General features: G+C 36.5%; 1 protein-coding gene across 1 annotated transcript in view; it reads left to right on the top strand.

The window, feature by feature from the left end:
• The first annotated feature begins 2528 nt into the window (after window positions 1–2528).
• Window positions 2529–14738, top strand: part of NEK5 (NIMA related kinase 5) — a 65370-nt gene continuing 53160 nt past the window's right edge. Inside the window, 3 exon segments of the mRNA XM_039839425.1 lie at window positions 2529–2628; window positions 4084–4222; window positions 12132–12228. Of these exon segments, the coding sequence (XP_039695359.1) occupies window positions 4106–4222; window positions 12132–12228 (214 nt within the window). The 5' untranslated portion in view covers window positions 2529–2628; window positions 4084–4105.

Genomic DNA, 14738 nt, shown 5'->3' with positions numbered 1-14738 from the left:
CTTTGAAGATTTAAACAATTTTTAAAAAAATTTTAACATACAAAAACTGGTATAGACCTTCACTTCCACACAATTTATTTATACTTCGACATTTAGTCATCTTTAGTCTCTTCTAGTCTTCGACAATTTCTCAGTCTTTATTTTTAAGGACCTTGACGTTTTTGAGGAGTACTTACTTCGTACTTTGTAGAATATTCCTCAGTTTGAGTTTGTCTGATGTTTTTCTCATAATGAGACGTACTCTTCACATTATAACAGGGAGAATGTGATCTCAACATGACATTACTTCTTTATTAACCTTTTGATCACTTGGTTAAGGCAGTGTCTGTATGGCTCTCCACTGTAAAGTTATTAATGTGCCATTTCCATGCTCTGTTAGGGTCTAATATTCCATTTCTATGCTCTAAGCAATCACTAAGTCCAGCCCATACTCAGGTGGAGAGGAATTAAGTTCCACCTCCTGAATGGGGGGTATAATCCAATACTAAGTCATTTGTTTTGCTGTTGTAATTCTAGTTTTGGCCATTGGGAGTTGTTTCAGGTTGGCTCCTTTGTCCCTTTGATATGCCTTCACCCTTATGTATTTTAAGCACCTTCTTACTTTCTGGACTTATAAGGACATGGTCCAGGCTCATCCTGTACCTTCTCTACCCCAGCCCCAGAATCAGCCATTTCTCCAAGGAGCCCTGGTTCCTTTCACTGGTTAAGACACCAAAAGCTGGGTGCTGAGTGTGTTTGTTGCTATAGGAGTATCACTGCTTCTAGGCCCTCTCAGCAGAAAGAGAGTGTGTGTGTATACACATACACACACTATCCTCTGTATACATTCACATCTATAGTCTGTATCTCTCCATCTGTAAATAATTAAGCTAAACATAGGTTCATAGTGATGTCTTGGACTCCAGTACCACAGGGTTCATTCTATCCTCCCCCGCTTGCTTTTTCTGTAGCTTCTCTCTGACAGCAAGAAACCTAGTTTGTACCATCCACCATCCACTTACTTAGTTGTTTGACATCAGTATACATGTAAAGCAGTTTACAAATTATTAACCCATACCCCTGTGAGAAACAAATTTACCAACTAGAATAGTTGTATTATTCCTATTGTCTTGAACCTTACAATTCTAGTCAAAACTCCATTTCCCAAAGTTACCTAGGTTAGCTCCTTTTTTTCTTTTTTCTTTCTTTTAACTATTCTTGAAGACTTTTCAAGAGTTAAGGTTGGCAGAGATAGTTTTAAGGATATTTCCAGATACTCAGCTTCCATAAATACTGTATTCTATACCTCTTAGTCATCTCAAATCTTAGTATTACCCCAGTGCATAAACATTTCCAAACCACCAAAGGGAACTTGAAACCATATAGTTATTAAGATACTGAGTCTTGACTGAATAACAAATCCTTTCAAAAATCAGACGGTTTGCAAGATTTTTCTTTTAATAAAGTTTCAAGAGACATGGATGATTAGAAGCTGTTTTTAATGATAAATTAACATGGTTCTTGACATACGAGACAAGAATCGAGGAACATTTTACCAAAACTACCAATTCCTATTATATGGATGAGGTTTCCCGGCACGTACAGTTTAAATAGGAAAAATTCGAGAATCACTGTTGAACATTGTCTATTCCAGCAAAGAGTGAGCATTCCTCTATGATACTAACTGAACTAATTGGGAGGGAGGAAGAGGAAAACCCATTCAGGTCTTTAAGAGATGAATTTCTGATAAAATTTTACTTTTTATAAAAGAAGTATTTACCAATGTGATTGATTTTATTTTGATCAATTGTGTACTAGTAATTTTAATTATCCAGTTCAAAAGCCTATGGTCAGCAAATAGAAATTTCCATTCATATGGCAGGGTGACCAATAAAATTGAAGTATGAAAAACATTAGTTATGTAGATATGAGTTCAAGGAGAGAAAGGAATGGTGTAAACTTTGATTCTTAAGAGCTTACTTTTTTAAAAAAATAGATGATGGTTTTCAAATTGCCATGGTATTTAGATTCCATTGGCTATGTTTTACTTGTGTCAGTATAATTGCTGGAAATTACATCCTTTTCAACTACTAAACATGTAATGAAACGTTCATGTGGAACGGAATGGTGGGGCATAGGGCGGCGTGTTGGCAGGCCACTGGGCAGCAAACCAGTTTTATAAGAGGACCCAATGGGAGACCACCAGCTGTGGCCAGAAGAGTAGGACTCCGTTCCAAGTCTCCATCTCTTGACAGTATTTGAGACCTTGCATAAGAAACTTCCTGTCTCAGTTTAGCTTATTAGTAAAACTCTGAGTCTACCTTGCTGGGTGGTTTGTTGTACAGAATATGTTCGGAAAGCATCTGGTACACCGCACACAAGAATGGGGGCGGTGTGCTTGTTGAGTATTAGCAAAGGAGTTCTGACGTTAGGCAAAGAGAGGTGACACCGCGGGTTCTCCACACTTCCTGGCCTCTCCCCCTCTTTGGGGTGGACTGTATGGCTCGGTCCTCCCACTACTCGGGCCCCGGGCCCCGCCCACGTTCCCTTGCGGGGCTCCGCCCTGGCGGCCCGGGCGCGCTGCGGCGCCAGGAACCCAGATCCACCTGGGTCTCTTCTCACTCCGCCCCGCTCCCGGCAGTCTGCGAGGTAGGTATGCAGCGGATGGGCCGCCCTTGTCCTTGGCCGGGGGAAAGGGATGGGACCCACTCTGGGGGAGACCCGCGAGGCAGAGGAACTGTTTTCAGTCTAGGGCCGCGTCGGTTTCCATGGCAACGTGCAGCGCACCCAGCGCACGCGCTCCAGCTAAAGTTCTACTGCCCACCCGCTGGCCGCCTTCCAGCGTAGTTCTAAGGGAGAAAGATTTCCCCCCAAATCTGGGGTTTTCACCTCCTGTGCCCCTGGGCTGGAAGGTCACAGGCCCTTGGTTCCCGCGCTGGTTCACTCGAGCTCGGATTCCCCATCCGCCTCCCTCAAAACTGTCTTCGGGTGTCCGCAGCCTCCCCTGGTGCCCAACCTGATCCCTTCCTACGCTGACACAGATTACTCAAAAACAACTTGCTTGCTCACTCAGTTTTAAAAAATCAGCAATATGCCCAAACAGTTGTATAAAGAGGACATGCAAGGAACAATTTATAATAAAGTTTGCATTTCCATCTGTAAATGCTTGATGCTAGTAGACTCGAAGAAGGACTGATGTAGCCTGGTGCCCACGCCCGGGCAGGGCGTCACGTGACTGTCGGTCTCAGCTACCAGGGGCAGTGTGGCCAGTAGGGGCGTGATTTTCCAAAAACGATGAACAGTTCTTGGTAAAGTTCCAAACAAAACGAAGTGCAGTCAGGCTTTGATTTACGTGTACTTGCATTCTTTGAAAATCCACTATCAATTAAAACTGCAAAAAAAAAAATGCTTTGTATTTAGATGTAAAGTAGATTTGGGTACTAGCCGCAGATAATTACAAACGGATTTTTCCACGGACATGAATGTGGGAGACTTTCTAAGGTTGTAGGGCCGCGGGACAATCCTTTGTTGTGCGGTACCGTTTCTCGCATCTTGGAATCCGCAGTGTCTCATTGCCTACCACTTCTAAATGCCGCAGTGCTTCTCCATCTCTAAGAACACACACAAAAAAACTCCATAAATTTCCAAAATGTCCCCTAGAGGGCAGGACCTCACCACTGAGAAAGGCTGCACTGTGAAACTACGCAAGGATAAGAACATTCCTGCTTTATAGAGGTGGCACTGCTAAAGGTATTATAATCTTTCATTTTAAGAACTCGTTTAAAAAAAAAAAAGCATTATTTCCGCTTTAGAAATTAGGGAAGTGAGGTTTTGCTCAGTTAAGTGACTTGCACAAGATCTCAACACTACAGTGTACCAAACATGAGTTACAACTCAAGTCAGATCTCAGAGCCCACGGAGAAGCTCTTGTCTCATTTTGCTTGTTACTTGTGGCCACAAGGAGAAGAGTTATTTGACTGTCTTGGTGAGACTAAAAGGAAAGTTTTAGCAAAATGAGTTATTTTACATCTTAGTGATCAATTTTCTGATTTTGTTAACATTTTTGAAAAAGCGTGCAATAAAATGTCATTGCTCTAATTTCAGGAACCTCCATGCATTGGAGACCATGGATAAATACAATGTGATTAAGGCCATTGGGGAAGGTGCCTTTGGGAAAGCATACTTGGCCAAAGGGAAATCAGATAGCAAGCACTGTGTTATAAAAGAGATCAATTTTACAAAGGTAAAGTTAAGAAGTTCCAATTCCTGTTCATATTCAGTAGCATATTCAGCTGGCTATTTTAATCCAGTATGAAAAGGAAACACATTTCGTTTTGTTTTGTTTTTACACGTGTGAACAAATTGACTAGTTCACTCAGCCTCCTAAATTTGTTGTCCAAACAATCATAAGATAATTACAAGATAATTATCTTATTTTAAAAAAGAAAAAAGAATAAAAAGAATTCATATCACCTTGGCTCCTATGGCACTCCTTAGTGGCCTGCAAGGCCTATGAGATGCCACCTTCCCCTAGTGCTCTGACTTTTCTCTGTTTTGCCCAAGGGTGGTGAACTTCCTCTGTGTTATCTCATTAAGATCACCTCCGCAAGGAGGTCTTAGCTCAGGTAGTTCCCCAACCTCAATCACTCCTTATCATACCACCTGATTTGTTCATTCTCTCTCTTTCTCTCTCTCTCTTCCTCCCTCCCTCCTCCTCCTCTCTCTCTCTCCCTCCCTCCCTCCCTCCTTCTCTCTCTCCTCCCTCTTCCTCCTCCTCCTCCCTCTCACCCTTCTCCTCCTCCTCCTCCTCCTCCTCCTTCTCCCTCCTCCTCCTTTCTTTCTCTCTCGTTGTCATTGTCCAAGATGTAGCCACTAGTTACACGTAGCCATGGAGCACTTGAAATATGGCTGATGTGACTGGGGAAATAAATATTTACCGGTTCATCTTCTTAATAGCATTTATAATGATCTGGGGTTATTTTGCTCACTTATTTCTTCATTTGTTTATTGTCTGCCTCCCTTAGCATACAGAACAGTGCCTGGCACGTAATAAGTACTCAAAAATATTTATTGAATGCATTGCATGAATGGAGGAAACCATGTATAATTGTTAGTCTACTGATTTTGTAGAATAATTAAGCATATGTCATTAAAAGGGAGTCATTTTTGCTAAAGTCCCCTTTGTCAGTATTTATATCACTCTCTCTAGTGATATATTCATTTCAAAATATATTGGGACAATGATGTCCATTGCATGCTAGAATTAATTTTAAGGCAAAATTGTTGGTTGCCTTCTAGGATTTATGAATAGAGTAGCAGACAAAGATTTATACAAAATGTGTGCAAAATGGATTACTCAAGTTCCACAATGTGAATATACTTAAAGCTACTGAATTATACACTTAAAAATGGTTAAATGTTATGAATTTTATATTTATTTTGTCACATTTTTTAAAATGAAAAAATAAAAAGACTATCCAAACTTACATTAGAGCTCAAAGTATAGTGAATAGTTTCCAGAGAATGATATATTTACCACTATAGGATCCTTTTCATGGATCCATGGCATATTTCTACTAATGTTCTTTTATTTCAGTGGCCTGCAGAGCTTCCTTCCATGCTACTCTGCTCACTCTCTTTTGTTTATCTGACTCTTCATTCTCAGGCCTCTGTCTCTTCACCCTCTATGTGTCCTTTGCCATCTCTTTCTGTACATCGTGGTATTGCCTCATTTCAATCTTTACTACTAAGCAGATCACTCTTAAAACTTTCTCCAGCCTTGAAACCTTTCAGCACCCAAGTTCTGCATTTCATCTACCAGCTAGATATTTTCAAGTAATATCTCTGTTAGTAGTTATCGTGTAACATATTGCCTCAAACTTAGTGGCTTAAACAAGAAACATTAATTATCTCTCAGTTTCTGCACATGACGAATTCAGGGTGAAGATCACTGAGGACAATCTTGGAAGGGACCGTGATTGTACCCCAGATAAAGCAGAAATTCCTCATCTTGCTAAGCAAACCCACTTCATCTGCCATGGGCTGCACTATATTAATGACATCAGTGTCCTATGGTATCCAAGCTCAAAACCTTGGAGTTATCTGTGAATTTTTTTTCTCTCTCCACAGCCAATTTCTTGCTAAATCCTGTTACCTCTTTCTTTTCCTTGAATTTGCTTCATTCCTTTTGTTGGTCACTTGGATCACTTCAGTAGCTTTCTCAAGGCTGCAGGCTTCATGCAGCACAGCTTTGATACTGCTCCAGCTATGTCCCCAAACCTTCACTGGGACAGAAGTCATAAAGAAAACAGTGGCTAAGTTTGACAGTATAAAGCTATAAAACTTCTGTGTAACAAATAAACACCATTAATAAATTGAAAGAAAATTGACAAAATGTCAAAATATTTGTAAATATAGACTAAAGGGTGCTAGCTTTTTATAAATCAATAAAAAAACAAAACCCATACAAAAGAAGTCATACAAAAATTTCAAACTCATTGGTAAACTAATTAATGTAAATAAATCAATAAATTATCATTTTTTGCTTATATAATTGGGGAGGATTAAAAATAATATAAAAGTGGAGGAAAGCAAGTACTGTCTTTACTGATGCCCTGTCTGACAAAGAGTAAGGTCCACAATACATTGTAAAGATGAAAAAAAAATCAGGCCACAAAAAGTTATGTGTATATATATAAAAAAAAGTTTTATATATATATATATATATGAGTGTTTATATGTGTGCTGTTAATGTTACATATACACACACAACATTAACAGTGGTGATCTATGAAAATCTAAGTGGCTCGAAGGATTTTTCTCAACCTCTCTTGAGATCCTACTTCCAGATATATCCTGTTTGCCTCAAATAAATTTTTATAAAAATTCTCTTATAATCTAAATGGCTCTTAGAAATTATGTTGTAGGTGAAGTATTGACATGGAAAATACCACAACTTTTGCTAATTGAGAAAATGGTGTGTGTAGAATGACACAATCTTTGTAAAAATCTATACAATATATATATTGTATAAAATCTATACAATATATGTATACACATATTCAGGTATGCGTATACCCACAGGTATATTCACATACATGCACAGAAAAAAAGATATACTTGTTATTTTCTAGGTGGAATGTGGGATTATTAATAATTTTTGCCTTGTACTTTTACATTGTTTCACTCTTCAGATTAGTTTTGACATCCCCTCTGATTTGTTTCCTAATCTCATTTCCAACCTTCCCTCCAGGTACCCTTCTGTTTTTCCACATACACATCCTTCACACTCCAGCTTCTGTGCTTCCCTGTGGGGTTCTCACTTACAAGACGGTCTTTGCCTGCCATCAAGATCCCATTTGTTCAAGGCTGAGCTCCAGGATGCCTTCCAGGGCTTTCCCGCTCTAAACTTCTAAACTGATCTCTCTTTCTCCATAAACTCCATAGCTTTTTATTGGTACTGCAGTTATGTACTGATTGCTTTCTACTTTGATGTGCTTCAGCTGTTTATTTGATGCCTTCTCCCTTTTCTGAAATTATGTGTTTTATGCAAGCAGAATCCTTATCTCATTCATCTTGATATTCCACAGAGCACCTAATAATGCTTTGCATCAGCAGGTATTCAATAAATAGTTACTGGAGAAATGATTCACTGAATAGGTACTTTCAGGACCTCTGGCTCTATTAAGCTGGTACATACTTAGGAAGTATAAAACCATTTTAATTCTAAGTAAAGAAAAAACACTTGGGAGGTGAATTTGTTAAGGAACTCAAGGGGTTTGCTACTTTGGGTGTTCTGCTCAAGAATAAGACGCTGTTGTCATTAAATGGTTTTATTATTAACTTTTGTTGTTAAGTGTTATTACCTTGCAGCAAGTAAAGGAGAAGGGATTCACACCCAAAGCCTTGTCTCTCGGAAGAGAGGCTTAGCCATTGCTTATATACACTATTTGTTTAATTACACGTTGATTTCTTCTTTGCAGTTGGCTAAATTTATCAATTTCTGGACAACCTCATCAGGTTATAGCTGCCTCTGCAAAATACTGTGCTACATTTTAACATTTAGCAAGAACAGCATTTAGTAAGAACCGCCCAGACCTTGAGACGCTTGTCCTAACAAATCCTCTGTAAAAATATATATTAATGCATTTCATAGTATCGCTCCCATTATTTAGTACAGATGATCAAAAATGGTATTTTTCTAATACAGTACAGGTTTTTTTTTCATCCTTTTATTCATGAGCCAACTTTGTCTCCATACCATTAATAAACAATGTTATATTAGGCCTCATTATTCTCACTTTCCCATATTTCTTTATGTTAACAAGTTTGCCTAGCAACATCTGTGTCACACAGTATTAACGTTTATTACTTCTGTCTTCCTTTCTATGTTAATGTAGTTTTTCATTATTTCTTGAGAAATTTACATTTTTTTCTCATTTCTCCAGTACCTCTCAGAAAACTCTAGACTATAGAACTTAAATTGTTTATTTTGTTACAAGAACCCAAAAGCTAATATTTTCTGTCATCCTACCATTATCAAGCATACTCTTTTATTTCTTGCCTCAAAAGAGTGTTATATGTTTTCTTGAAATAACAAAAATAAAAAAATTTTATTGTAGAAATTTTGAAAAGAATCAAAGGGTAAAATAAGACCATTTAGAGGAAAATAAAAATTACTTAAAACTTCTCTCTTAATCGCTATCAACATTATGGTGACTCTCCAGGTTATTTTTAATGCATTAATGTATTTTATAAGTTATTAGAATGATTGGTGTCATGGTGGATATACTCTTTTATAGCAGCTTTTTACACTTAGCAATATATTGTGAATATTTTATTGTGTCAGTGTTTTCATATAATAAAATATTCTTGCATGATAATATTAAATGTTCACAATAACAATAATGTTACCACATACCAGGTGTCTATTACATGTCATGCCATCCTAGGTGTTTTACATATATCAACTTCTTTAGTCCTCCCAATAATCCTGAAAAGTAGATCTCATTACTCTCATTGTATAGGTGAAAGAGCTGAGGCTCAAAGAGGTTAAGCGATTTGCTCAAGGATGCACAGTAACCTAGCACATCCTTGCTCTTTCTCTGCTCTTTCCACTAGAACACATTGCTACCCTTGATTTTTAATGACTACATATTATGACATCAGGTTTAGAATATCACAATTTAACTTTTTCTACTTCCAGACAATTACGTTGTCTGGTTTTTTTTTTGCTTTGATTAAATACCTATATATGTAGAGTATGATTCATTTTTATTAAACAATATACATAGTATATATTATATAAGTAGATATATTTACCTATACAAGTATTAAATCTAAAAAGGGTCTAAAAATTAACAGTAATTACCCCGAAAAAATAGGAACTCATGGAATGGGTGGGGAGGAAAAAGGGAAGTTCCATTTGACCTTATTCACTTCTATCTGGCTTAAAATATTTTTAAAATCACAAGCATGTATTTTTAAGAATATTAAGAATAAAACACTTTAATGATGGCTTTTGTATGAGACTCTTCAGGCACATTTCTGATTATTTTCTTTGGTTAAATTTTCAGAAGACATTATTAATAAGTCAAAAATAGAAGCATTTTAAAGTTCCTTATTACATACTGTAAAATTGCTTTCTCAGAAAAACTACCCATTTATAAACTTACCCATTTATATACTTACACCAGAAGTATATGAGTGTTCATTTTGCTGCTTTCTGGTTGACAGTGGGAATTAACATTCTTTTGGTCTTTGCAAGTTTCACAGAAGAAACATTCTATCAAACTTTGTTTTAGTTTTTATTCTTTAATTTCTGAGTGAAGTTGAATATTTTTTGTTTATCAGCTGTTTTTATTTCTTTTATTTTTTGTGAGTTGCCTATTCAGATATTTTGCCATATTTGTATTGACGTTTGCCAGAATTAATTTTTAATTAATTCTGATTAATTGCCAGAATTCTTTATATATTCAAATACAAAATTTTTGTCAAATATATTTAGTTTTTTTTTTTTTACCTAACTTATGTTTGCTTTTAATTTTGTTTGTAATATTCTTATGAAAAATAGTTAAATTTTTTTAAGGAGCTAAATCTATCAGTCTGGTAGGAATAATTCAGTAATTTTTATTTCAAAACTCATGTACTATCTATACAATTTAAATTGGGGTGGAAGATATTGAAGCTTAGAAAGGCTAAATAACTTACTGAAGGATACATACAGAGCAGTAAAGTTGGGATTGAGAATGTTAATTAAAAAAAAATTCTTATTTCTAAATGAGGATGAGAAATTTGGAAACTCACCCATTACGTGTGCGCCAATGGTAAAAGAATATTATGGAGAGGAACAGAAGGTGGGCAGCTGGGCTGGAAGTCAGGGTGGAAATGACAAGTAGGCAAAGAGTCAGGAACAAGGGAGGAAAAGTAGAAATGAGGTGTGGCTACTGCCATTGGCACCAAAACATTTGAAAAGTACTGTCCATAGATGACAAATAGAATAATAAGAAAATACAGTGACCATAAATGAAATCACAAGACACAATTTTTGTTTGAAAATGAAAAATGTAGTAATCTTAATACTGAACTTTACTAGTCTCATGTGATATATGACACATTTTCATATCTTAGGTTTTATTTGTTTCTTCTCAGCAGTGATTGCTGCTGGACATTGCATTTTTATAAAGAATTCCTTTGCTGCTGAAAGATAAATATTAAAATAACTTTTCTCTAGGTGCCTAAATAATGGATACAGTATCACCAGCCCAACTGAATTAAGACAAAATTTTTATATTTTTTGATTACAGTTGACATTTAAAATTATATTAGTTTCAGATGTACAGTATAATGGTTAGATATTTATATAACTTATAAAGTGATCTTCCTAAGTCTTGTACCCACCTGATACCATATATAGTAATTACAATTTTATCGACTGAATTCCCTAAGCTGTACTTTTACATCCTGTGATTATTTTGTAACTACCAGTTTGTATTTCTTAATTTTTTCAGTTTTTTCACCCATCCTTCCAACTCCCTCCTATCTGACAACCATCAATATGTTCTCTGTATCTATGAGTTTGTTTTTATTTTGTTTGTTTATTTTGTTTTTTAGATTCCACATATAAGTGAAATCATAAGGTATTTGTCTTTGACTTATTTCACTTAGCCTAATACCCTCTAAGTCCATCTATGTTTTTGCAAATGGTAAGATTTGATTCTTTTTTATGACCAAGTAATATTCTATTGTATATATGTACCACTTCTTTATCCATTCATCTTTTGATTGGAACATTTAATACATTAACACTTAAAGTAATTATTGATAGATATATAGTTATTGCCATTTTATTAATTGTTTTCTATTTTTGTATTTCTCTGTTTCTTACCTCTTGCTCGCTTATATGTTGATGACTTTCTGGAGTGTTGTGTTTGGATTCTTGTCTCTTTATTTCTTGTATGTAGATTTTTGGCTTGTGGTTACCATGTGCTTTTGTATACCAAGCTATGTTTACAGCAGTCTATTTTAAGTTGATAGTCACCTAAGTTTGAACACATTCTAGAATCACTACCATTTTTACTCACCCTCTTTGTGTTTATGTTGTCATTGTTTTTTACTTCTTTTGTGCATGTATATGTGCGTGTGTGTATGTATCCTTTAATTTGTAATTACACCTGATCTTCCTACTTTTTCTTTTAACCTTTGTACTAGCTCTATTGTTAGTTGATCTACTACTTTTATTATGTTTACCTTTGTTATTGAGAATTTTTTTTCTTTGTGATATTTTCTTACTCACATTTTAAATTTTTTCCTTCTTAAAGAAATCCCTTTAACATTTCTTGTAATACTGATTTGGTGGTGATAGACCTTTTCAGCTTCTTCTTGTCTGGGACTAACTGAATTTTTAATACAGCAAAACTTAACCAGAAATATTTATTTCTTTTTGTTGATAATTATCACTGACAAACTGTTGATTAGATAGAAGGCACTTTGCTAATTCTAGAAATGTTGTTTCCTGATGTTGAGAGACTGGTTTTAGAGGTGCTGTTAAAAGCCAGTGCAATCTTGAAGAATTTTAGATAGGAGTGAGCAAAAAGCATGTTCCTGAAACCAAGTTATCTTTACAGACTATTCTGTCTCTTAATGTAATTTAGATGCCCATCCAAGAAAAAGAAGCTTCAAAGAAAGAAGTCATCCTTCTGGCAAAGATGAAACATCCTAACATTGTAACCTTCTTCAGTTCATTTCAAGGTTTGACTTTCTAGCATTTTTAAAGTATTTTAATAAAGTATAAGCATGTAGACTTCTGTAAAAGATATGTTTCTGAAAACTGTGTATAGTTTTTGTGAATGGACTAATTTTCTCTTTTACTTAAATTGTAATTTGAGACATCATCTTTATTTCTTCTCTGGTGAGTTTTTGTAGATAGCTTTCCTAAGTTTTCTTAAGTTTCCCTACTTCTCCTTAATTCTTACTCCCTCAAATAATTAATGATTGATATATTAGCTTTGCTGTAGTAAAGCTAATATATAAAGCTATTCTCCTGAGAGAGAAAAGAACAAGACACAGAGCCCGCCACACCATCACTCTCAGAGGCCTGCTAGGATGTGACACCTTTCTCATTTTCCTTATGTGCTCACATTCCTGATGCAGAGCTGCTGCGCAGCTAACCCTGATAATGGAGTGGTTGGGGGAGGGTATACTCTGCCCACATGAAGCCCTCAAGGTTGTGTGGCAAGAATGGGGCTGTCCAGTCCTCTTACAGAGATGTAGCCAACAGCTATCTGTTATGGCCAAGCAAATGGCAAAAATAGCGGGGAAAACTTTAAAGAGGCAATTCCTTCATTTACATACCGGTATATAACATCTATCTGTATCCATCACTCTACTCCAAAGGTAAGAACAAAACAAAATAAACAAACAAATAAACATGAAAAGAGCATTGATCAGAAACCATCTATTCACTTACCAAATATTTGCTGAGTGCTTACTATATGCCAGGCATTGTTCTAGGTACCCAGAATAAAGCAGTGAACAAAACAAGTGAAAATTCCTGTCCTCATGGAGCTTGCATTCTAGTGGGAAGAGACGGACAATAAACGTATACAGTACATCAGGTGTTTATAGGCTGTGACAGGGCTGTAAATGCCCTTAGTTCACCGTGGGATGTCCCCCATCTCAGCACTCAGCACTGAGGGTGCTCAGATTCATAGGTGGTAAGTAGTTAATGAAGCAGGAGCGTTACCTGGATATCTATAAGCAACATCTGGGGGCTAAAAATAAGTAAATAAATAAACACTATTTTCTGAGCTTTTACACTGTGCAAAATACTATGTTTCTTACAAATGAAAACCACCGCATTCAAAAGAGTTCTCTGTGTGAGGCCTTCTTTGACTCCTGGGTGTTTAAAAGAGCTCTCAGGTTTCTTCTGAGGTCTTCCTTGGAGCCAAGCAGTACCCGTGAGCAGGAGTTGTGTTAAAACACTTTTAGGGGGCAGCCACTAAATAAAGTGTCCACATTTCTGGTCATCGATTCCTAACAAAGAGACGATCTTTCTTCTCAGTCTTTGGGTTATTATTGTAACTCCCTGTTATTATTAATATTAATAATTACATTATTATTGTCTGACTACCTCTTACTCATCCTCAGCCCTCCTCTGAGATCACAGTTCAGAAATTAGCCCTTTTACTGATCTTGCCAAGCACCTTGTCTTTGTGCACATATGTCTATTTATATAAGCAATTCTGAATTGGTTTGACATTTGTCTCCTTTTTAGATAGAACACTAAATGGATTTTTTTGCTCACCACTTGATCCTCAGCTTTTGGCACATAGTAGGTGCTCAGTACACATTTGCCAAATGAGTGCATGGACTTTAATAGATTGGAGTATATCTTTATACCATGCAAAATGGATAGCTGAGGACAGCTTACCCTGGATACTGTTATAAAATTAGTCATTTTTACAATATAAATAACCTCTGCTGAGTCCGTTAATGTTGTAAGCTTAAATTTTATGATAGCTTTTTTTTTAAAGTAGAGCACCCCTGTGTTTAGAAAAACTAGAGCTATTGTGATGCCTTTGAGTTTGCCTGGAGATTTTTGGGACTCCCTAATAGCTTATCTGAAAACTATTAGAGAGTGTATGTAAAGCCTCTGCTTGCCCTCAGGCAACTTATTTCTGAACCGAAGAACCCCAGCTATAGTTCATTAAATATTTGACTACAGAGAGTATAAAGTTTTGTAGGTTTGAAGCAATATACGAAAATAAGGAGAATGTGGTGAGATTTTCCTAAGGCTACATTAATTCCACTTAAATTTCTTCAGTAAATATTTAGCAAGTACCTGCTATACACCAAGCCTGTTCTAGGTTTCAGTGATATATCATGGGGAACAAAATAGGAAAAAAATCTCTTCACTGTTTTCTGTTCCTGCATAACAATGACCACATTGTTAATGGCTTAAACCAACATCCACTTATTATTTCCTGGTTTCTCTAGGTCAGAGGTCTGGGCTTGGCTTAGCTGGATTCTCTGCTCAGGGCCTCACATAGTTGAAATCAAGAAGTCAACTGGGGCTCCTCTCTCATCTGAGGCTCATAGTTCTCTTCCATGCTTATTCAGCTTATTGGCAGAATTCATGTACTTGTAATTGTACGTCTGAGGTGTCTGCTTTCTTGCTGGCTGGTATGGTGGTGGGTGGTTCTCTGCTTCTAGATAGATGCCAACTTCCCTTCCCTGCCACGTGGCCCTTTCATAGGCCC

Source organism: Pteropus medius, unplaced genomic scaffold (genome assembly GCF_902729225.1).
Source record: "Pteropus medius unplaced genomic scaffold, Ma_sr-lr_union100, whole genome shotgun sequence".
Lineage (NCBI taxonomy): Eukaryota > Metazoa > Chordata > Mammalia > Chiroptera > Pteropodidae > Pteropus > Pteropus medius.
Note: the sequence above shows the minus strand (reverse complement) of the source record. Positions and strands in the feature narration are given on the sequence as shown.